The following is a 23,497-nucleotide window of genomic DNA, read 5'->3' on the forward strand; positions in this document are numbered from 1 at the left end:
GATAGCCCAGAGGTGGATCATGTTAGGGTGGCGAGCTCGGGAACCACCCAAGGAGCTGGGTGGATGAGTGACTTGGCGGAACCCTTGCATCTGGAGAAGATAAAGTTTGCCATTAGAGGGTCGGAGGAGGAGTTCTTCTCGAGGTGGAAATTGTTCATCTCCTTCTTTGAGGATCTGTAAACATCAGTGGTGGGCGGCGGTGGGGGGTGGTATTTTTTGCTTTTTTTGTGTTATAGTTACTGTTGTTTTATTATACGGATATAAAATGGGGCAAGTGGGGTATTTAAGATAATGGGGAGCCGTTGTTATATGATAGTTGAATACAGATGGTTGTATTTTGTGTGTTGTATAGAAAATGAAAATGGCTTGAATAAAAATATTTTTGAAAAAACATTCTCTCCCTCCACCACCGACGCACAGTTGCAGCCGTGTGCACCGTCTACAAGATGCACAGCAGTGACTCACCAAGGTTCCTTCAACAGCACCTTCCAAAACCCTGATCTGTATCATCTCAAGGGTCATAGGCAGCGCATGGGGAATACCAACACTTGGAGGTTCCCTTGAAGCCACTCACCATCCTGACTTGGAAATATATCGCCGTTCCTTAACCATCCCTGGGTCAAAATCCTGGAACTCTCTCCCTATCAGCACAGTGGGTGTACCTACACCACATGGGTTGTCGTGGCTCAAGGAGGCAGCTGACCACCACCTCTCGAGGACAATTAGGGATGGACAATAAATCCTGGCCTTGCCAGCGAAGCCCACACCCTAAAAATGAATTACAAACAGGAACTCCTGGATAAGTCATCCCCATCTCCTACAACCCAAACCAGTGCGCATTCTAGAAAAGTCACTTTTTCAGTTGGGTGCTTCCTTCTGACAGTGGTGCCAACATCATGAAGCGCTGCGTATTTTGAGCTGAGTGATGTATGTAAATATATATATATATATATATAATCTGTTGAAATTCAATGCTGTGAAATTATTTTTGACATAACTAATTAAGACAGTTTATATCCACAGCAATTTACTGGTCAAATTATCCAGCATCTGATAGAGTGTACCACCAGGCCACTCGCTGATACGCCCAAAATCCACTCAGCAAAACTGACAAAATAACAGCTTGTTTGTGCAGGAAGAGGAAGTTTGCTTCTCTGAATTGCAACATATCTTTAAATGTTATTTATAAAGTCAGCTAACTATCTCTACACTAATCACAGCCCTTCATTCCTCCCTCTCGCCGCTGTGTTTCTGCTTTAAGAGGGCACGGACTGCCAGCTGATTGCAAAGGTTTCTTTGGGAAATATGACGGAGGTTAGGCTGGATGTCCATTGTTTCAGCCGGGAAGAGAGACTTACCCAGTCTTTACCGCGGTGGAATGCATGGCAACTTGCTGGAAGGCACAAAGCCAATAGTAAACCCTTCAGGGTCAATAATACATTGCTCAGTGTCCATTGCATTGACCAACTTTGTGTGCCTGGCTTTTCAGGGTTCACCCAGAAAGTGGCTGAACATAGCAGCTCTTTGGAATGGTATCGGAAGTCTGAGAGATTGGAATTTTCCTCTGTGCCAACTTTCTCTTTTCACCAAACCTTTGCTGCTCAATCTCACCCTCTTTGTCCACCTTGGGAAACCACTCTTTGAGGGTCATCATGCCTCAAACTCCTTTCTATTTCCAAATGGAATGGCAGTGCGTACGAGCAACCACTGGTGGCCCTTTCAGAGCTGCTGACTCCTGATATCGCAGCCATGGCGATATGACCACCATGGCGCTCCCAGCTCACCATACGCTAACAAGAGGAACATCACAAAGAAATGTCAGTGAGCTGATCGGTTATATGCAGTGAGGTTTGAGGTGTGTTTATGGGATTTATGTTTTCTCTTCAACTGCGAAGAAAACAAAACAAATTAGTAGAGGTAAAGGAACTGGGCCGAAGGTAGAGGCGGTCCTGATTCCGAATTGAAACTTGCAGATGAAGCCACAAGTTTGTGCATTCACAGAAACCAAATGCTTACTGTCTTTACAGGCACTATCACAGCATGGAGTCCTTCTCGCACTATGACCTCTTCTCCATGAATGGCACCAAAGTCGCAGAGGGGCACAAAGCAAGCTTCTGTCTGGAAGACACGGGCTGCGAAGCAGGTACGCCCACAGGAAGAGTAGAGATGGTGGGTGAGGCGGAGTCGGGGAGGGAACCAATGGGTGCGGAGTCTTGCTGCGCAGAGGGTCTGTCAGAGTTGTGTTCATTTTCAGTGGAAAAAAGATTGGAAGGACCCATGACTGGCCACTTCATTGAAAAAAAATATTTTTATTGGCATTTTTAAAGTTTGTACATTTGACGTTCATTTTCATTTATTATACAATGTTAAAAGGCTTTGTCTTACTCTTCTTTATTTACATGTTGTTGCCGTCTAGTTCGGCACGTACCCCCCCCCCCCCCCCCCCACGGCCAAGTCCCCTGGTGCCTTCCCTGGCTGATCAGGGAGTATGCCCCCTCTCTCCTTGTTTCCACTCCTGTAACCCCTCCCTTTTCTTTTCTCCCTCCGTTGGCTTCCGCTGTGTCTGTTTTGTGGATGTGTGGGGGGAGGGGGAGGTTTGCCCCCCCCCCCCCCACCCACCTCCCCTAGTGTTGTCTCACTGTCCCTCTCAGGCTATATGCCTCCTCCCCCCCCCCCCCCCCCCCTTACCCCCTGGGTTGTGCATCCCTAACATTCCTCCTTGTGCTTCTTTCTTGTCCCTTTTTGATCCTTCCCATTTCCCTTTCTACTGGTTGGCCTCGAACAGATTCTGGAACAGGCCGACAAATTGCCCGCAGGCAGTAAGGAAGCCCTCCTCTGATCCTCGGATGGCGTATTTGATCTTCTCCAGCGGGAGAAATTCCGAGAGGTCAGCGAGCCAGTCTGCAGCTGTGGGCGGTGCTGCCGATCGACAGCCGAGCGGGATTCTCCGGCGTGCGATTAGGGAAGCGAAAATAAGGGCGTCGGCCCCCTTCCGCATGTGTAGCTCTGGCTGCTCCGATACCCTGAAGATTGCCACATTTGGGTATGACTTCACCCTCACCCCCACAACCTTGGACATTGCCTCAGAGAAGGCTGTCCTCCAGTAGGCGGCCAGCTTTTTCTCCGTGTTCGTAAAAGGTCCCTGTGTCTGGTGGAGTTGGTGCTTTGCTGCCTCACGGCATCGAGGACCCAGGTTCGATCCCAGCCCTGGGTCACTGTCCGTGTGGAGTTTGCACGTTCTCCACGTGTTTGCGTGGGTCTCACCCCTTCAACCCAAAAGATGTGCAGGGTGGGTGGATTGGCCATGCTAAATTGCCCCTTAATTTGACATTTTTTTTTAAAAAATGACTCAAAGAGCTCTTTGCAGGGATCATAGAAAAACAAATGTATATAATTTGCAAAAACTAAATTTGGAAACGGGGAGGCAGTGGTATTCTGACTGAACTTGTAATCCCAGCACAGGAGATGAATTTGACTTTTTTTTAAAAACTGGAATTTGAATTCATAAAAATTTGGAATTTGAATTCAATAAAAGTTTAGAATTCGAATTCAATAAAAATTTGGAATTTGAATTCATAAACATTTGGAATTTGAATTCAATAAAAATTTAGAATTTGAATTCAATACAAATTTAAAGTTAACAATCTAGTTGCATGGAAATCTGCCATGCTGGCCTGGTTATAGAACATAGAACATAGAACATAGAAAATACAGCACAGAACAGGCCCTTCGGCCCACGATGTTGTGCCGAACCTTTGTCCTAGATTAATCATAGATTATCATTGAATTTACAGTGTAGAAGGAGGCCATTCGGCCCTTTGAGTCTGCACCGGCTCTTGGAAAGAGCACCCTACCCAAACTCAACACCTTCACCCAACACCAAGGGCAATTTGGACATTAAGGGCAATTTATCATTGGCCAATTCACCTAACCCGCACATCTTTGGATTGTGGGAGGAAACCGGAGCACCCGGAGGAAACCCACGCAGACACGGGGAGGACGTGCAGACTCCGCACAGTCAGTGACCCAAGCCGGAATCGAACCTGGGACCCTGGAGCTGTGAAGCAATTGTGCTATCCACAATGCTACCGCGCTGCCCTTGAGAACAAATAAATCTACACTATATCATTTAACCGTAATCCATGTACCTATCCAATAGCTGCTTGAAGGTCCCTAATGTTTCCGACTCAACTACTTCCACAGGCAGTGCATTCCATGCCCCCACTACTCTCTGGGTAAAGAACCTACCTCTGATATCCCTCCTATATCTTCCACCTTTCACCTTAAATTTATGTCCCCTTGTAATGGTTTGTTCCACCCGGGGAAAAAGTCTCTGACTGTCTACTCTATCTATTCCCCTGATCATCTTATAAACCTCTATCAAGTCGCCCCTCATCCTTCTCCGTTCTAATGAGAAAAGGCCTAGCACCCTCAACCTTTCCTCGTAAGACCTACTCTCCATTCCAGGCAACATCCTGGTAAATCTTCTTTGCACCTTTTCCAAAGCTTCCACATCCTTCCTAAAATGAGGCGACCAGAACTGTACACAGTACTCCAAATGTGGCCTTACCAAAGTTTTGTACAGCTGCATCATCACCTCACGGCTCTTAAATTCAATCCCTCTGTTAATGAACGCGAGCACACCATAGGCCTTCTTCACAGCTCTATCCACTTGAGTGGCAACTTTCAAAGATGTATGAACATAGACCCCAAGATCTCTCTGCTCCTCCACATTGCCAAGAACTCTACCGTTAACCCTGTATTCCGCATTCATATTTGTCCTTCCAAAATGGACAACCTCACACTTTTCAGGGTTAAACTCCATCTGCCACTTCTCAGCCCAGCTCTGCATCCTATCTATGTGGATCTATTTATGTGACTGTAGATCCACATGCAATGTGATTACTCTTAAATGCCCTCTCAAAGGCATTTAGAGATGGACACTCAATGATGGCCCAGCCAGCGATGACCACAACCCATGAGAGCATTAGAAAATAAAAGCTGAGCCAGTGCAAAGACCACTTCCTTCAAATTATTTTGTTCTTGGAAAAATGCAACCCGAATACTAAACCGATTGGTTGCAACGATAGCAACCGTCTCCTGAGAGTTTGGGGATTCTGATGTTTTTGAAACAGATTGAAAGTCCATGTGTGTTTTGAGCCGGAGATGTGGAATGAGGGATTGAATGAGGAAATGGGAGCCATCCGTCTGAATTTGACGACAGCACTTGGAAATATCCGGAGGATCAGAGTGTGCTGCCTGTCCTGGGAAAGTGATTTCAGTGTGTGTGTGTGTGGAGGCAGCTTCCTGCTGGGATTAGGAAACAAGAGTACAGCTCAACCCTGTTACTTATCCCAAAATGTAATCGTTACCAAAATAGCGCAGAGCTTCCCGGAGACTCCTGAGAGCTTTATCCTCTTTAACGGCAGCAGGTCAACGTCACTCCAGACCATATTGTTTTGACCTCCCATATGGCGACACCCGAAGAGCAACCCCACTGACATATGATACTATATCTTCTCAAAATTCAAAAGCAGCCACCGGTAAGATGCCCCCCGAGTATTGAGAAAGGCCTTCGGGCACCTGAACGCACTTTGCAACCAATAAATTAATTTTGAAGTGTAGTCACTGTTGCAATGTAGGAGAAACCTGTTTTGCTCAGCAAGCTCCCACAGATAACAGTGATCACAGCTAGCCCGGCAGTGCAGCACTCCCTCTGCACTGTTCAGGAGCGACAGCCTGGGTACCATGCTTAAGTCTCCGGAGTACTTTCCAACTGAACCCAGAGGACGCGAGAATGAAGGTGCGGGGAAAGAGCTGCCGCAGGCAGGGCGGGCTGTGTGGTCTCCGTGCGGTGGACCTCCGTGGCTGCGACTTCGAGGGAGGCGGCTGAGGTTTTTGAAGCGGCCACGCCCAGCCGACTGCTCGCTGCGGCAGAGTGCTCAGACCTCGCAACGTGACAAATGTAGGATTTGGGGAATAAGGAGGAAATGGCGTGCAGTTTCGTCAGCCGACATTGCAAATTACATCACCGAGAAAGGGCCGCGGGACAAATGTGCGAGTGAGCTTGAGACATAACTCGACAGGTTTTGGAAAGAATGCTGGTCGTGGGGGGAAATTGGGCGGGGTGGGACTAAGCTGAAGGAATGAAGTTGGCTGAAATGGTAACATATTGTAGATAATATTTCTGAGTGCTGGGCAGCCCAGGAAGGGAAGTGCAGAGTGTATTTGGTTATTCCCGCCTATCCCAAGAGCCCTCGCTACCATTTTGACCACATATGGGGGCATGCCAGATGCAGGATGATACCAGTGGAACTAGTTGTCGTACGTCTGCAACCAATGTGATTTTTCAATTCATTCTTTCCTCTCTTCACCTTTCCACTAGGCATTTACAAACAATATGCATGTGCCAACTTCGGGGACCAGGGTATCAGCATGGGTTGCTATGATCTGTACCGCCATGACATCGATTGTCAGTGGATAGACATCACTGACCTTAAACCAGGAAACTATGTGTTTCAGGTATGGAAATCACGCAACTCTCTTACATTGTAACTGCCGGACTCTTGTACCCATGTGGTAATATTTTGTATGTCTCACTTTTAAAAAGAACACGTGGATATTAAAACGTGGAGTAGAGGTCGTCCATCCAGCTCTCCCGCCTACTCCACCTTAGCTGATCTTCTCAACTTCCCTTAGAAGATAGAACATACAGTGCCATTCGGCCCATCAAGTCTGCACCAACCCACTTAAGCCCTCACTTCCACCCTACACCGTAATCCACTAACCCCTCCTAACCTTTTTGGTCAATCAGGGCAATTTATCATGGCCAGTCCACCTAACCTGCACGTCTTTGGACTGTGGGAGGAAACCGGAGCACTGGAGGAAACTCACGCAGACACGGGGAGGATGTGCAGACTCCACACAGACAGTGACCCAGAGGGGAATCGAACCTGGGACCCTGGCGCTGTGACGCCACAGTGCTATCCACTTGCGCTACCGAGCTGCCCAATATTAGTCACATGCTCTCCATATTTATCCCTAAGGGCTCCGAAATCTACCAATCTCAGTTGAAATTGCTCAATCATCTATTGAGCCTCCTCAGCTCTTTATGGTCAAAATTCCAAAATGTTACAGCCCTCCGAATTCCTCATCTCAGCCTGCAATGGTCGACTGCTTATCCTGAGACTCTGGCTCCCTAGTTTTAGACTCTCCAGCCAGGGGGAGACATCCTTTCAACGCCCACTCTGTCAAGATTTCTGAAGAGTTTTATATCATTTTGATCTACAGGTGTTGTCGTGTTATACAATGTCACCTCTCATGAAGGCCTGGGGCGGGATTCTCCGGCCTCCTAGCTGCATGTTTATCGACAGCGGGGGGCGGCGCTGCGTTCGCTGGTGTTTGGGATGCCCTGCCACTGTTAATGGGATTTTCAATTGAAGCCACAAAAAACACCACCAGGAAACCCACAGGCGGGTGTGTGCTGCCAGGGTGGGGGGGGGAGGGGCAGAATTCCGCCATCAACGAATTACCAGACTATTCCGGCCTTGATGGTTTTAAAATTTATTTGGAGGTAATTCGCTGGTCAGGCCGGCATTCGTTGCCCTTCCCTAAATACCCTTAAAATTTGGAGTCTCCATCCCTCCCTGCCCCATGTCCATCCTGGGGCAACTTGTTGCGGTGAAGGAGAAATAGCACTTTGATTGATCACTGGTTGGGCCTCACCTGGAGACTTGGGTCCAATTCCGGACACTACACTTTAGGAAGGATACCAAGACCTTGGAGACGGTGTGGAGGACCACGAGTGAGGAACATCCTTCACCTGGAGAGAATGGACCTTTGGCAATTCATTGGCCACCAGCCAACCAATCGAACCCAATCCCTCCGATCTCTCGGCAGCCAAAATGTCTAATGTGTTCTGCTGTTCAAAAGCTAGCACCAGTCTCCTACTATTTTGTAACTTTTGACTTCCTCACTTCCTCTGCTCGACTTAAAGGTACAAGCCCATTAAACACGCTTGGATCAAAAATGATAACGGCAAAACAGAGGAAATGGGGAATAAGGGAATGAAGAGTAAGGGCCCTTTAGTTTACGCAGCGAGTTGTTGTGATGTAGAATGTGCTGTTCGGAAGGACACTGTGGAAGCTGATTTAATTTACGGGATTACGGCCGGGATTCTCCGATCCCGCGCCGGGTTGGAGAAGCCCCGGGGGGGGAGGGGGGAGCGCGAGAATCGAGCCCCGCCGCCCCAATGCCGGCTTACCTATTCTCTGGCGCTGATTCTCGGGCACCCGTGGGATCGCCGCCGTGCTGGTTGGGGGCCATTGAAAGCCCCCCCCCCCCCCCCCCCCGGTGAATCTCTGGGCCCCAACGGGCCGAGTGGCCGGCGGGTTCGGCCGAATCCCGCCGGCGTGGGTGACTCAGGTCCCACACGGCCGGACCTGGAAGGTGTGTCTGCGGGGGCAGTCCTGGAGGGGGCGGGGGACCCGACCTAGGGGGCCTGCCCCACGATCGGGGCCGAGAGATCAGCGGGCGGGCTGGTTCTGCGGGGGCCTATATTCCTCCGCACCGGGCCCCTGTAGGGCTCCGCCATATTGCCCAGGGGCCGGTGCAGAGATGGGAACCCACGCGCATGCGCGGTATCACGCCGGCCGTTCCGCGCAAGCGCGGTACCACGCCAGCCATTTCAAGCATGCGCGTAATCACGGTGGCCGGTCCGCGCCGGCTGGAGCTGCGGGGGCCATTCCGGCGGCGACCTAGCCCCTTAGGAAGGGGAGCATTCCGCATTATCGGAATGACGCCAGAGTGGTTGCCGTCGCTTTTCACGCCAGCGTCAGAACTTGGCCCCGGGATTGGACAATCCCGGCCTACATATTTTTAAAAATAAATTTAGAGTACCCAATTATTTTATTTCCAATTAAAGGGCAATTTAGCGTGGCCAATCCACCAACCTGCACATCTTTTGGGTTGTGGGGTGAGACCTGCACAGGCACGGACAGTGACCCGAGGCTGGGATCGAACCTGGGCCCTCGGCGCCATGAGGCAGCAGTGCTAATCACTGCTGTCTCTGTGTTGTATGATTCTATGGTTGATCTGGGTGGTAGATTCAGAGCAACTGGATCCTGGTAGGTCCTCAGCGGCATGCGGCTGGTGTCACTTCCCGGATTGGCTTACTGTGGATACCTCCCAGTCCGACTTGAAGGTCTTGGTCTGACGAAGGAGGTTGAGGGGCGACCTGATAGAGGTATACAAAATTATGAGGGGCATAGACAGAGTGGATAGTCAGAGGCTTTTCCCCAGGGTAGAGGGGTCAATTACTAGGGGGCATAGGTTTAAGGTGAGAGGGGCAAAGTTTAGAGTAGATGTACGAGGCAAGTTTTTTACGCAGAGGGTAGTGGGTGCCTGGAACTCACTACCGGAGGAGGTAGTGGAGGCAGGGACGATAGGGACATTTAAGGGGCATCTTGACAAATATATGAATAGGATGGGAATAGAAGGATACGGACCCAGGAAGTGTAGAAGATTGTAGTTTAGTCGGGCAGTATGGTCGGCACGGGCTTGGAGGGCCGAAGGGCCTGTTCCTGTGCTGTACATTTCTTTGTTCTTTGTTTCTTTGTTTTGTCTGGCTGTATTCCAGTGAAAGGAGCCACTCGGGAATGCCACCTTCCCCAGGACAAACACCACAGAGCCAATCAGTCAGAAAGGCCTGAGATGCTGCATCCCAGTGAGGCAGCAAGTTCACTGGTACTCTGTGAGCGTTTCTGTGTTACTGAGCGTACATTAAGCAGATATTACAGAGTCTGAACTATCATTCCACTTTAACAACTCACTACATTTAACTTATCAAATATCCACGTGAAGAAGTTTGACATTGGTCACCGTGTTGGGAAATTAGACGGGGTCACTGAGGGGCATGGTTGAGGAGATGGAAAGGGTTTTCCAAGGTGGGCACTGTGGGACGACATGGGAGAACAGTCAGCATCACTGTGTCATGGACAACTGGTGAAATGTGCTGCACTAGTGGCAGAATGGAGGGAGGGAGTGAGGGCTGTAGGAGTCCCAGAGGACAGCAAAGGTCCAAATAAAATTTGGGATTCTGTGTATCATATCTGAGCTGAGAGTTTAGGACTATGAGAAAAGAATGAATAGATTGGAGACTTTTTTCCAGACAAAGGAGAAGGCGTGGGGGTCTTGATAGAAGCCCTTTGCAATGATGCTCTTTCAGAGACTTCATAGGTGAAGAGCAAAGGGTTTATTTACAAGGAAATACAAGAGCAGCAGCATGTCTGCACCAATTCTGGAATGTCTATGCCTTAGGGAACTCCTCCCCCTGGGGTGATTCCCCACCCTGAATCCCGATTGGTCACCCCTGCCAGGTGACCCTTACTCTGCTGTGTTGCCCTTAAAAGGGACAATCGCCACACCTTTAAAACGATGAAAGGTTTGAATGGGCAGACATGGAGAAGATGTTTCTACACTGGGGGGTAGGGGAGGGGGGGGGGGTGGAGGTGGGAGGGGGGGGGTACATCCAAAGCTCAGGGTCAGAAATATAAGATTGACTTTCCCTCTTTGTCCAGAATGGCTAAAATGTGGTACTCGTTACCACTTGCAATGGTGGAATCGAATAGAATGGATGCATTTAAAGGGAAGCTGGATAAATCAAGAAAGGAGACAGAAACAAAAGAACAATCAGATAGGGTGGGGTGAAGTAAGGTTGGGGAGGCTTGCGTGAAGTATCAATGCCAGCAAAGACCAATGGCCAGTTTCGATGCTGGAGTTCAGTGTAATTATTTTGGATTCAATGTATTAGGAAGTAGCCATCGAAGATCGGAGTGAGAGAGAAACAGGGGGCAGGATTCTACCAGCCCGGGGCCAGGCCGGAGAATCCCCACAACCGGGCCACGCCACCCTGACCGCATGCACGCGATTCTCTGCAGAGTGGAGAATCGCGCCACTGGCGCCAGCGAGTTTGGCACGGCGCCAGTTGCGGGCCGCTGAACGCAGCCGGGCCGTCGATTCTCGGCCCGGGATGGGCCGAGCGGCCGCTCTAAAAAAGCAGAGTCCTGCCGGCGCCGTACACACCTGGTCACAGCCAGCGGGAACTGGGGGGTGGCCTGTGGGGGGGGAGGGGGGCTCCAACCCCAGGGGGGGCCTCCGATGGGGCCTGGCCCGCGATCGGGGCCCACCGATCGGCGGGCCGGCCTCTCGCACCCCAGGTCTATGTTAGATTAACATAGAATTTACAGTGCAGAGGGAGGCCATTCGGCCCATCGAGTCTGCACCGGCTCTTGGAAAGAGCACCCTACCCAAGGTCAACACCTCCACCCGATCCCCATAACCCAGTAACCCCACCCAACACTAAGGGCAATTTTGGACACTAAGGGCAATTTAGCATGGCCAATCCACCTAACCTGCACATCTTTGGACTGTGGGAGGAAACCGGAGCACCCGGAGGAAACCCACGCAGACACGGGGAGGGTGTGCAGACTCCGCACAGACAGTGACCCAAGCCGGGAATCGAACTTGGGACCCTGGAGCTGTGAAGCAATTGTGCTATCCACAATGCTACCGTGCTGCCCCCAAAATCATTACACTTTTAATTCCAGATTTTTATTTAACTCAGATTGCACCATGTGCTGGGGTGGGATTCGAACCCGGGTACACAGAGCAGTACCTGGGTCTCTAGATTACGAGTCCAGCGACAATACCACTACGCCACTGCCTCCTAATAAACGTTCTACCGTGCCGGCCGCTGAACGGCCAGGGCATGTTGCGTCGCGGCCGGCACGTTGAGGGAGGCCGCCGCGCATGCGCGGGTTGGTGCCGGAGCCACTGCGCCTGTGCGGATCCCGCGGCGCACAATTCGCGCCGGGATGGGAGGCTGGAGTGGCGTGAACCGCTCCAGTGCGGGGCCAGAATCGGTACTCCCAGCGGCCCGTTCACGCCGTCGTGAAACGCAACGGCGTTTCCGACAGCGTGGACACTCTGCCGCCGAATGGGAGAATCCCGCCCAGGGTTTCGTGCAGGAGGGGGACACAGGTGCTAGGAAATATTTGGAGTTTACATGGGATGTAACAGAGGGCATTGGAAATAGAATCTGGAGCTAACATTGAGGAATACAGCAGAAATGGAGATGAGGACGGACGAGGGAGAAGATGCAGAGGATAATTTGGCGAGATGTAGATGATAGGATATTGCCTCTTGCTGTGTAATGCAGTGAAATATCTGGAACGGTAGCACAGTGATTAGCACTGTTGCTGCTTCACAGCTCCAGGGTCCTGGGTTCGATTCCCGGCTTAAGTCACTGTCTGTGCGGAGTCTGCACGTTCTCCTTGTGTCTGCGTGGGTTTCCTCCGTGCAATCTGGTTTCCGCCCACAAGTCCTGAAAAACGTGCTTGTCAGGTGAATTGGACATTCTGAATTCTCCCTCAGTGGTCCCAAACAGGCGCCGGAGTGTGGCGACCAGGGGCTTTTCACAGTAACTTCAATGCAGTGTTAATGTAAGCCTACTTGTGACAATAATAAAGATTATTATTATCATCCTGCACTGCCATAGTTATCCTGACCTATTGGTCGCTTTCAGACAGAAGGCCTATGGTGAGAACGTGGTTGACACTCTGTGAATGTATGTGCTGACTTCTCCCGTTCCAAGGAAACGCACAAACTGGAAAAGTCCTGAATTTTTGCCTCTCTCCTTCACCCAGGTGCACATCAATCCCAATGGCGAAGTGGCCGAGTCGGACTTCTCCAATAATATCGTGAAGTGCCAGTGTAGATATGATGGTTCCCGTATCTTTATGCATGGTTGTGAATGAGGTATGTAACTCCACATTGCAGACTGTGTGTCAAAATCATTGTTGCCATCACGGAGAGTGTCCACACATGGCTACCCGGATTCAGACAGGAATAGTTAAAGACTGTTTCAAAATCCAGACTTTAAAAAAAAAAAATTTAGAGTACCCAATTCATTTTTTCCAATTAAGGGGCAATTTAGCGCGACCAATCCACCTACCCTGCACATCTTTGGGCTGTGGGGGCAAAACCCACGCAGACACGGGGAGAATGTGCAAATTCCACACAGATAGTGACCCAGAGCCGGGATCGAACCTGGAATCCCGGCGCCGTGATCAAAATCCAGACTTTCAGGTTGAACCTGAAAACCTCCTTCATAAAAGTAAAACATGCAGAATAATTTCATTAAATCAGTATCCTTTTGAGAATGCAGTGGCATAGAATATAGCTCACAGAAACAGGCCGTTCACAACTATACTCCACACTCCATTCCAGCTGCTTCATCTCATCCTCTCTTTTCGTCATTCGTTGACAGGATGTGGCCCATTTAGTGCCCATCCTTAATTGGACCTTGGAAAGGTGGTGGTGAGCTGCTGCCTAGAACCACAACGGTCCATGTGATGTAGGCGCACCCACAGAGTGGTTAGGGACGGGGTTCCAGGACTTTGACCCTGTGACAGTGAAGGAACGGCCAATACATTTCCAAGCCAGGATTAGTGAGTGACTTGGAGGGGAACTTACTGATGGTGGTCTCCCAGGCATCTGCTGGCCTTATCATTATAGATGGTAGTGGTTTGGGACTTGCTGTTGAATTGAAATGAAATGAAAATCGCTTATTGTCACAAGTAGGCTTCAAATGAAGTTACTGTGAAAAGCCCCTAGTCGCCACATTCCGGCGCCTGTTCGGGGAGGCTGTTACGTGAATTGATCCGTGCTGCTGTCCTGTCTTGGTCTGCATTCAAAGCCAGCGATTTAGCCCTGTGCTAAACAGCCCCTGAGTGTCGATTCTAACAATATCTGAAGTTAGAAGCAAGAGATTGACTGGACAACAAAACAGGAAATTGGTTTGACACTGATTTAATGAAAGAGAGGCAATGTTCCTGAATATTGCAATTATTGGGAAGTTCTAACGTGATCACATAAACGCTGGAACGGTGCCATGCTTATCAGAAGACAAAAGTAATCAGGTTTTGTTGGCTGGGCGACATACAAGCTTTTTAATTAGGGCATACTTCCAATTTCTTTCTGGAAATCTGGGGTGACATTCTCCGACCCCCCCCCCCCCCCCCCCCCCCCGCCGGGTCGGAGAATCGCCAGGGCTGGCGTGAATCCCGCCCCCGCCGGTTGCCGAAGTCTCCGGCACCGGATAAATTGCCTGTCCCGCCGGCGTAAATTGAACCACCTACCTTACCGGCGGGACAAGGCGGCGTGGGCGGGCTCCGGGGTCCTGGGGGGGGCGTGGGGCGATCTGGCCCCGGGGGGTGCCCCCACAGTGGCCTGGCCCGCGATCGTGGCCCACCGATCTGCGGGCGGGCCTGTGCCGTGGGGGCACTCTTTCCCTTCCGCCTCCGCCACAGTCTCCACCATGGCGGAGACAGAAGAGACTCCCTCCACTACGCATGCGTGGGAAACTGTCAGCGGCCGCTGACGCTCCCGCGCGTGCGCCGCTCCGAGATGTCATTCCGCGCCAGCTGGCGGGGCAACAAAGGCCTTTTCCGCCAGCTGGTGGGGCGGAAATTCCTCCGGCGCCGGCCTAGCCCCTCAATGTTGGGGCTGGCCCCCTTTGGGGCGGCGCGATGCCTGTCTGATTGGCACCGTTTTGGGCGCCAGTCGGCGGACGTCGCGCCGTTTCCGGAGAATTTCGCCCCAGGTCTTATTCTGATAATGTGCAGGAAGTTTCACAACAAATCTTACTAGGGGGAACTGAGAGGGGGGGGGGGGGGGGGGGCGTCATTGTGGTGGGCCGAGGGGTGGCGTGCACAGGGGTAGGGATATTTAATTCTTGTTTATCCAGATCAAGCAACCGGATTTGAGATCAGTTAGGAATTCCATAGGTCTAAAGTTGCTATTTCCTGCGGGCCTGCCTTGGTCTGCTTTCAAAGCCAGCGACTTAGCCCTGTGCTAAACAGCCCCTTGGGAAGGAAGCTTGGTGAGTCCCTGCCAATGCATGTTGTAAATGGTACAAACGGCTGCTACTGGGCATCAGTAGTGTTGGGAGAGGATGTTTAAGGTGTGGATGAGGTTCCAATCAAGCTTTGTCCTGAATGATGTTGAGCTTCTTGAGTGTTGTTGGTCATCTAGGCAAGTGGAAACGATTCCCTTATACTCCTGATTTGTGTCTTGTAGATGGTGGACAGGCTTTGGGGAGTCAGGAAACGAGTTACTCTCCACAGAGCCTTTGATCTGCTCTTGTAGCCACAGCATTTTTTAAAGCTAGTCCAGTTCAGTTTCTGGTCAGTGGTAACATCCAGGATGTTGATAGTGGGGGGGATTCAGTGATGGTGATGCCATTGCATGTTTTGGGGAGATGGTTAGATTTTCTCTTATTGGAGATGGTCGTTGCCTGGCACGTGTGTGGCACGGATATTAGTTGCTACTTATCACCTCCAGACTGAATGTTGTCCAGGCCGTGCTGCATTGCGATTCAGACCTCCGTTTGGATGCTATTTCTATATTATGGAGTCTACACAGTACCTGTAACATAAGAGTGGTCTAGCCAGAGATACAAGACCCACAATCTAGCCAAAACAGAGTCCTGTACAAGTTTAACTTCACTACTTCTGAATTCTATACCCCAGAGGTAAATCCCGAAGCATGGTTAGAATTTTAATTGCTTTGTTGATCTGTGTTGATGTGTCCCAACACCCTTGATCACGTCTTCCCATTAGGGATGGGCAACAAATGCTGACCTTCCCTAATATGCCTTGCCACTATTTTCAAGAAGACGCAAGGAAGGTCTCCCGTGTGTCCGGGAAGAAGCCACTCCAAACAAAAACTGACCTCGCTGTATCTTCTGGGATCTTCCTGTGTACAAATCAGCGGTCACCTTTGCTACACGACAGGGCAGCACGGTGGCGCAGTGGTTATCACTGCTGCCTCACGGCACCGAGTTCCCAGGTTCGATCCCGGCCCTGGGTCACTATCGATGTGGAGATTGCACATTCTCCCCTTGTTTTTTAAAAAATATTTTTTATTCTCCTCCTTTTTCACATTTTCTCCCAAATTTACACCCAACAATTATCAGTAACAAATGTCAATCCCCATATCAACAACAACGATCCCATCCTCCCACCAAACCCCAGACATTGGCCCGCATGTTAACATAAACAAACGACAAAAAGGAATCAGGAATCACCCATAGTTACTATTAACACCCATCGCCCCCCTCCCCCCAACCCTCCCAGCTGCCCCCCTCCAATGTTCGATGTGATCCAATTCTCGAAAGTGCAGAATGAATAATGCCCATGAATTGTAGAACCCCTCCATCCTTCCCCTCTGTTCAGATTTGACCTTTTCAAGCGTCAAGAATTCCAGCAGGTCCCCCCCGCCACGCCAGGGCACAGGGTGGAGAGGTTGATCTCCACCCTAACATGATCTGCCTTCGGACGATCAACGAGGCGAAGGCTAAAACATCGGCCTCTGCGCAGGTTTCCAACCCCAGCTGGTCCGACACCCCGAATATGGCCTCCCGAGGTCCCGGGATTCTCCCCGTGTTTGCGTGGGTTTCATCCCCACAACCCAAAGATGAGCAGGGTAGGTGGATTGGCCACGATAAATTGCCTCTTAATTGGAAAAAAATGAAATAGGCCCTCTAAATTTATTTGAAAAAACGTTTACTACACGACAACAGTGTCATCACCTCCCAAAAAGTTCTTTGTTGGCTGGAAAACACGGCGAGGTGTCCTGACGTTGTGAAGGGTGCTAGGTGAATGCAAGTCTTTCTTTTTTATGCTTGGTTTTCAGACAGGAAGTTGGTAGCTGGCTGTTAAAGACGGTCACGTTATCTCACAGATCAGAGCCAACCTATTTAATATTAATCGGGCAGCATTCAGCGATTTACTGTGACTTCAATCAGAATGAGATTTACTCAGGCTGGCTACAGATATCTAATACTACGCTGGGTTATTGGAAACGATTATCTTCAGTTTCTCTGTGAGAGCTCAGGTCACAGCGTCAAGCTGCGGTGCTGTAATTGAAAGATGGCAAGCTTGATAATCTGGAAGGACGACATCTAATAGCCTGAAGGGCCTTTTTCTTGTGATCATCTCTGGACTGGGCACGTATTAACACTGCTAGCCTCCCTCCTGTGTGTGTGGTGTGTATGTGGGCAGGCTAAGTGCTGGGAATTTCCACGTTGGTCCCTGGAATAACAGCGCTCCCACCACTCCACTGGCTTCACACACACTGAGCAGAAACGAACCCAGGCCGTTAGCCCCCGTAGCGTTCTTATCTCTGGCGTCAGGAGGCTGTGGGCTCAAGTACTGGTCAAGAGGCGTGAGCAGCTCAGAAGACTGAACTTTGACCTGCAGTTTTGCAACAGTTCCCAGCGCTGTGGATATCTGCCCGGTGGCTTAAGTGAGAGAGATCCCACAACACTGGAACCCCAGTCTGTGTGCGCAAAGTGAGCTGTGATATGTGGTCAGCCTGTATGTAAGTCTGGTGGTACATCAGAAGAAGAAGCATGATCCTATTTACACGGTGCCTTCGGATGTCCCACAGAACTTTACAGCCAATGTAGTACATTTGGATGGGCAGCCAATTAGCTCACAGCAAGATCTTGCAAACAGCGAGGGGTTAATGAGCAGATAATCTGTTTTTATGATGTCGATTGAGGGATAAATACAGCAAGTTATTACAAAAGACCTTGGGGACAGGGGAAGGTCATTCAGCTCCTTGCGCCTGCTCTGTCATTCTGTGAGACCATGCTTGGTCTACATGTTAACTCCAATTACCCACCTTGCTTCTATATCGCTTAACACCCTTACCGAAAAGAAATCATGGGCGAAATTCTCCGTAATCGGCGCAATGTCCGCCGACTGGCGCCAATCAATCCGGCATCGCGCTGCCCCAAAGGTGCGGAATCCTCCGCATCTTGGGGGCCGAGCCCTAACCTTGAGGGGCTAGGCCCGCGCCGGACTGATTTCCGCCCCGCTGGCGGGAAAGGCCTTTGGTGCCCCGCCAGCTGGCGTGGAAATGACATTGCCAGGCGGCGCATGCGCGGGAGCGTTAGCGCAGTGGAGGGGGTCTCTTCCGCCTCCGCCAGGGTGGAGACCATGGCGAAGGCGGAAGGAAAAGAGTGCCCCCACGGCACAGGCCCGCCCGCAGATCGGTGGGCCCCGATCGCGGGCCAGGCCACCGTGGCCCCCCCCACCCCCGGGGCCAGATCGCCCCACGCCCCCCCCAGGACCCCGGAGCCCGCCCGCGCCGCCTTGTCCCGCCGGTAAGAGAGGTGGTTTAATCCACGCCGGCGGGACAGGCATTCTAGCAGCGGGACTTCGGCCCATCCGGGCCGGAGCATCGCCGGGGGGGGGCGCCAACTGGCGCCCCTGCCGAATCTCCGGTGCAGGAGAATTCGGCAACCGGCGGGGGCGGGATTCACGCCAGCCCCCGGCGATTCTCCGACCCGGCCCGGGGGGGGGGGGGGGGGGGGGGGGGGGGTCGGAGAATCTCGCCCCTGAATTTTTTTCAAATGTATTCTTCCATGGCATGTAAGCATCATTCCCCATTGCGCTTGAACTTCGCGGCTCGCTGGGCCATTTCAGAGGAGGCAGTTAAGGGTCTGGAGTCACATGTAGGCCAGACCGGGTAAAGATGGCAGATTTCCTTCCCAAAGGGAACATGAGTGAACCAGATGGATTTTCCCATCATTCGATGATAGTTTTGTGCACGGATAAAGACTCGTTTTACAATCCAGATTTATTAATTGAATTCGTATTCCCACCTGTTGCCAAGTTGGGATTTGAACCCATGCCCTGGGCGCTGCCATTGCAAATCATGAGCTTAAAATTAAATGCATTAAATATTGTTTTATTTCACCTCAGAGGACCCCATAAGGCATTTCAGCCGCAAGCTGAAGAACTTTGCAAGAATAGTAGCCTGGAGATTGTTTAAAAGTTACTTTGTTCCCTGAATTGGACATGTGAGAATGTTGTGGTTCAGTCTATCCCACAGCGGTACTGGGTTACTCTGGGTACTAGACCAGTGACATTACCAGTACACCACCAACTTTCTATGGTGGCCTTGTGGCGCAGTGGGTACCGTCTCTGCCTCTGAGCTAGAAGTTGCCACCCCAGGAGTTGAAGACCAAGTTCATAATGTGGTCAAACAGGTTGATTATTATTATGGGCCAAGGTTTAGAGAACACCAAGGTATATCATGGAGTTCACCTGACCCACAACGTTTAATAGATTTGGTTATGGGGAGCACAAGGACCCACTTTACAGGTGTGATGCAACAGAGATCTAAAGTATTTTTAAAACAAAACAATGTTTATTCTATGAATCCAATTAACATTTTATAAACACACAGTAAACATATTATCAACTACCAACACTAATAATCCCCACAGATACAATACTCCATAGTATTGAGGGGCATAGACAGAGTGGATAGTCAGAGACTTTTTCCCAGGGTAGAGGGGTCAATTACTAGGGGGTATAGGTTTAAGGTGCGAGGGGCAAGGTTTAGAGGAGATGTACGATGCAAGTTTTCTACACAGAGGGTAGTGGGTGCCTGGAACTCACTGCCGGAGGAGGTGGTGGAAGCAGGGACGATAGTGACGTTTAAGGGACAGCTTGACACGTTTGCGAGCTTGGGGGCACTGGAGGAGACGTTTGGGCTACCCACGGGAAACGCTTTCAGGTACATGCAAGTGAGGGCGTTTGTGAGGTGGCAGGTGAGGGAATTTCCGCTACTCCCGGCACAGGGGATTCAAGATAGGGTGATTTCGGGCATATGGGTCGGGGTGGGCAAGGTGTCGGCGATATACCAGGAGATGAAAGAAGAGGGGGAGGCTTTGGTAGAGGAGCTGAAGGGTAAATGGGAGGAGGAGTTAGGGGAGGAGATTGAGGAGGGGCGATGGGCTGATACCCTAGGTAGGGTCAATTCCTCTTCCTCGTGTGCCAGGCTTAGCCTGATACAATTTAAGGTGGTTCATAGAGCGCACATGACGGGGGCGAGGCTGAGTAGATTCTTTGGGGTGGAGGACAGATGTGGGAGGTGCTCAGGAAGTCCGGCGAACCATGTCCATATGTTCTGGTCATGCCCGGCACTGGAGGGGTTCTGGAGGGGAGTGGCGGGAACAGTATCTAAGGTGGTGAAAGTCTGGGTCAAGCCCAGCTGGGGGCTAGCACTATTTGGAGTAGTGGATGAGCCGGGAGTGCAGGAGGTGAAAGAAGCCGGCATTCTGGCCTGGGGGGCATTTGAGCAGGAAAACACATGAAGGATCCGGAAACTGACATGTACGGGAAGAATCCAATGTACAAAGTTTTGTATCTTATTGACTTGCCACGCAAGTTCTTTTTCTTTTCTTTGTTACGGTGCGGGGGGGGGGGGGTGGGGGGGGCGGTTTGTTTGTAAGGTGGAAAATATTGTTATTGTTATTGAAAAATTCTTAATAAAAATATATTTTTTTAAAAAAGGGACAGCTTGACAAATACACGAATAGAATGGGAATAGAGGATACGGACCCTGCAAGTGTAGAAGATTTTAGTTTAGTCGGGCAGCATGGTCGGCGCAGGCTTGGAGGGCCGAAGTGCCTGTTCCTGTGCTGTACTTTTCTTTGTTCTTTGTTCTTTATAGGCAACACTTAGTAACTTTCCTAACACCATCCATAAGTCAAAGACCCTTTTTAACAAAGACAGCAGGTTTGCATTTCTTACAGAAACAGGTATTACTTTGAAATCATCAAGTGATCTGGAGACATTCTTTAGCATGCAGAGAGAGAGACCAAAATACACCTCCTTGGTTTGAATGCAGCTCTCCAACTAAAAACGAAACTAAAACTCAGCTACAAAACAGCTTGCAGCTCAAAACGAAAGTAAAAAGCAGAGCCAGAGCCCAGCTCCAGCCACTCAATGACATCACTGCAGCCACTTGAGAAGACAAACATTTCTTTTTTTTTTAATAAACAATTTTATTGAGGTATTTTTGGCATATAAAACAATGACATTGTATAAAAAGAAAAGCAAATAACGCATAGTACAAACTACAACTCCATTCTCGCAAGGACCTGCCTAAACAACCCCTACTCTACTCTACCTCCCTCCCTCCCTCCCCCCCGCCCCCCCTCCCCCCCCTCCCCCCCGCTGATGGTTAATTCTCCGCGAAGAAGTCAATGAATGGCTGCCACCTCCGGGCCAACCCCGAAGGCGAACTTAACTTTCCCTAGACCGAGAAAGCTCGCTGTGTCCGATAGCCATACTTCGGTCTTCGGGGGCTTTGAGTCTCTCCATGCCAACTGTATTCGTCGCCGGGCTACCAGGGAAGCAAAGGCCAAGACATCGGCCTCCTTCTCCTCCTGGACTCCCGGGTCCTCCGACACCCCAAATATTGTCACCTCAGGGCTCATTACCACCCCAGTTTTCAAAATCCGGGACATGATGTCCGCGAATCCCTGCCAGTGCCCTCTCAGTTCAGGGCACAACCAGAACATGTGTACATGGTTAGCCGGCCCTCCGGCACACTTGTCCTCCAGCCCGAAGAATTTACTCATCCGGGCCACCGTCATGTGGGCCCGGTGCACGACATTAAACGGGATCAGACTGAGCCTGGCGCATGTTGCAGTCGTGTTTACTCTGCTCAGAGCTTCTGCCCGAATACCGTCCTCCATCTCACCCCCCCGAGCTCCTCTTCCCACTTAAACTTCAGGTCCTCAATCTGTGTATCTTCTGCTCCCATTAGTTCTTTGTAAATATCTGAGACTCTACCCTCACCTACCTCTCCCCTCGATACTACCCTGTGCCGCCTCCCCTTTGGCGGGAGGCGTGGGAAGGACGGCACCAGCCTGCGCACAAAATCCCGCACCTGTAAGTATCTAAAGTCATTCCCTCCCGCCAGCCCAAACGTCTCCTCCAACGCCCTCATGCTCGGGAAGCTCCCTTCCAAGAACAGATCCCCCACCCTCACAATCCCTGCCTCCGCCACAGTCGATATCCGCCGCCCATGTTCCCCGGGGCAAATTGGTGCTTGCCGCAGATTGGGGTCCACACCGATGCCCTCACTTCCCCTATATGCCTCTTCCACTGGCCCCAGATCCGAAGAGCCGCTACCACTATCGGGCTGGTGGAGCACCGCGCCGGCGGGAGCGGCAGAGCCCCCGTAACCAGGGAGAAGACAAACATTTCTTAAAGTGACATTCCCCTTGACACTATCAACCTCTAAATCCTTCAAACACAAGCCAATCAGAGGCAGTAAGAGTGGGAGAGATTCCTCATCGGCCATGAGATGGAAAGGAAGTTAGGACTTCTCCCCATCACAACCCATAGCTCCAGATTACAACATACATGTAAAAGCACATGCTGCCAGAGCAACCTGGACTCACTAAGTGAACACACGCACACAACAGTTATCTATCAATTTTAGTTTTACTTTATTCAGTTGACCCCAATCTCAGCAGCGGTTGTTTGGAGGAGAGAATCCTTTGATTTCTACTATCTTTTGTGTGAAGAGGTACTTGCTGACCATCACCTCTATGTAGTTGCATGGCAAGACCATTTTGAGAGGGCCCTTTATCTTCTCACCTCCTCTGTTTGCCTTCCAGGCGATGCCTTCAGCAGTGCAATTGAGGACCAATTTGAACACCAGCTCTTCTTGACCAACAACTTGCCTTAACAAGAGTGACGTCGTTGACAACAATACCAGGCAATACCTCGGATCCCCTGCTGTGGATGTGGACCCTCATCCCATTCGCAACTCGCCCGCCACTTTGACTATCACGTGACACAGTCGAGGAACATGTTTTGCGAGTCAACAGCTGAATGGGACTCGGGGAGGGTTACAATCCGATCCTGCACTAGGAACTTGTGGTCATGTCTCAATGCGAAGGATGAACGTCTTCGGGGCAAATCTTGACTTTTATCACCAGGCAAAAAAAAACAGGGCAGTGGCAAATCGAAAATGCCTTTTACCCCTTCCCCGAATAGGGGCCCATTTTTTTTGCCTGACAAGGAAAGTTAATCGTAACCCTTCTCTTGTGTGTGGTTGAGTTTTCTTTTGTTTCTAAAATTTTATTCAAAGCAGAACTCATAACCTCAATACTTGCACATTGAATTACTTGAGGATATTTTTTAAAAGATCGATATGAATATATAATATTAAATAAAAGGGAATGTACGTGGTGGTCAGTTATAATCTTTTACTCTTTGCCGTATCCAGTGCTATGTCACAGTCTATTGCAAAGGATCAGCTGCAACTGTTAAAGGTTACCTGGTTAACCTCAAGAGAACTGGCAAGACTAATGGAGTTAAAGCAATGGTAATGCACTCCCCATCATTTATGGAGGCTTTATTCAGTGCGATTTTCCCACTATCTGTAATGACCGACATGATGTGCCAGCACTATTACATTACAGTACTCATTCTATTACAGTACTCATTCTATTACAGTACTCATTCTATTGCAGTACTCATTCTATTGCAGTACTCATTCTATTACAGTACTCATTCTATTACAGTACTCATTCTATTGTTCCCTGTATGTATTGAGG

General features: G+C 50.2%; 1 protein-coding gene across 1 annotated transcript in view; it reads left to right on the top strand.

Annotated features, from left to right (window-relative positions):
- The window catches only part of loxl4 (lysyl oxidase-like 4), a 177,305-nt gene extending 154,176 nt beyond the window's left edge, over positions 1-23,129 (top strand). Inside the window, exons 12-15 of the mRNA XM_072479622.1 lie at positions 2,028-2,143; positions 6,386-6,522; positions 12,705-12,816; positions 22,553-23,129. Coding sequence (XP_072335723.1) covers positions 2,028-2,143; positions 6,386-6,522; positions 12,705-12,815 — 364 coding nt within the window. The 3' untranslated portion in view covers position 12,816; positions 22,553-23,129. The remainder of the gene's footprint in view (positions 1-2,027; positions 2,144-6,385; positions 6,523-12,704; positions 12,817-22,552) is intronic.
- Positions 23,130-23,497: the final 368 nt, after the last annotated feature.

This window comes from Scyliorhinus torazame, chromosome 16 (assembly GCF_047496885.1).
Source record: "Scyliorhinus torazame isolate Kashiwa2021f chromosome 16, sScyTor2.1, whole genome shotgun sequence".
In the NCBI taxonomy this organism is placed as follows: Eukaryota; Metazoa; Chordata; class Chondrichthyes; order Carcharhiniformes; family Scyliorhinidae; genus Scyliorhinus; species Scyliorhinus torazame.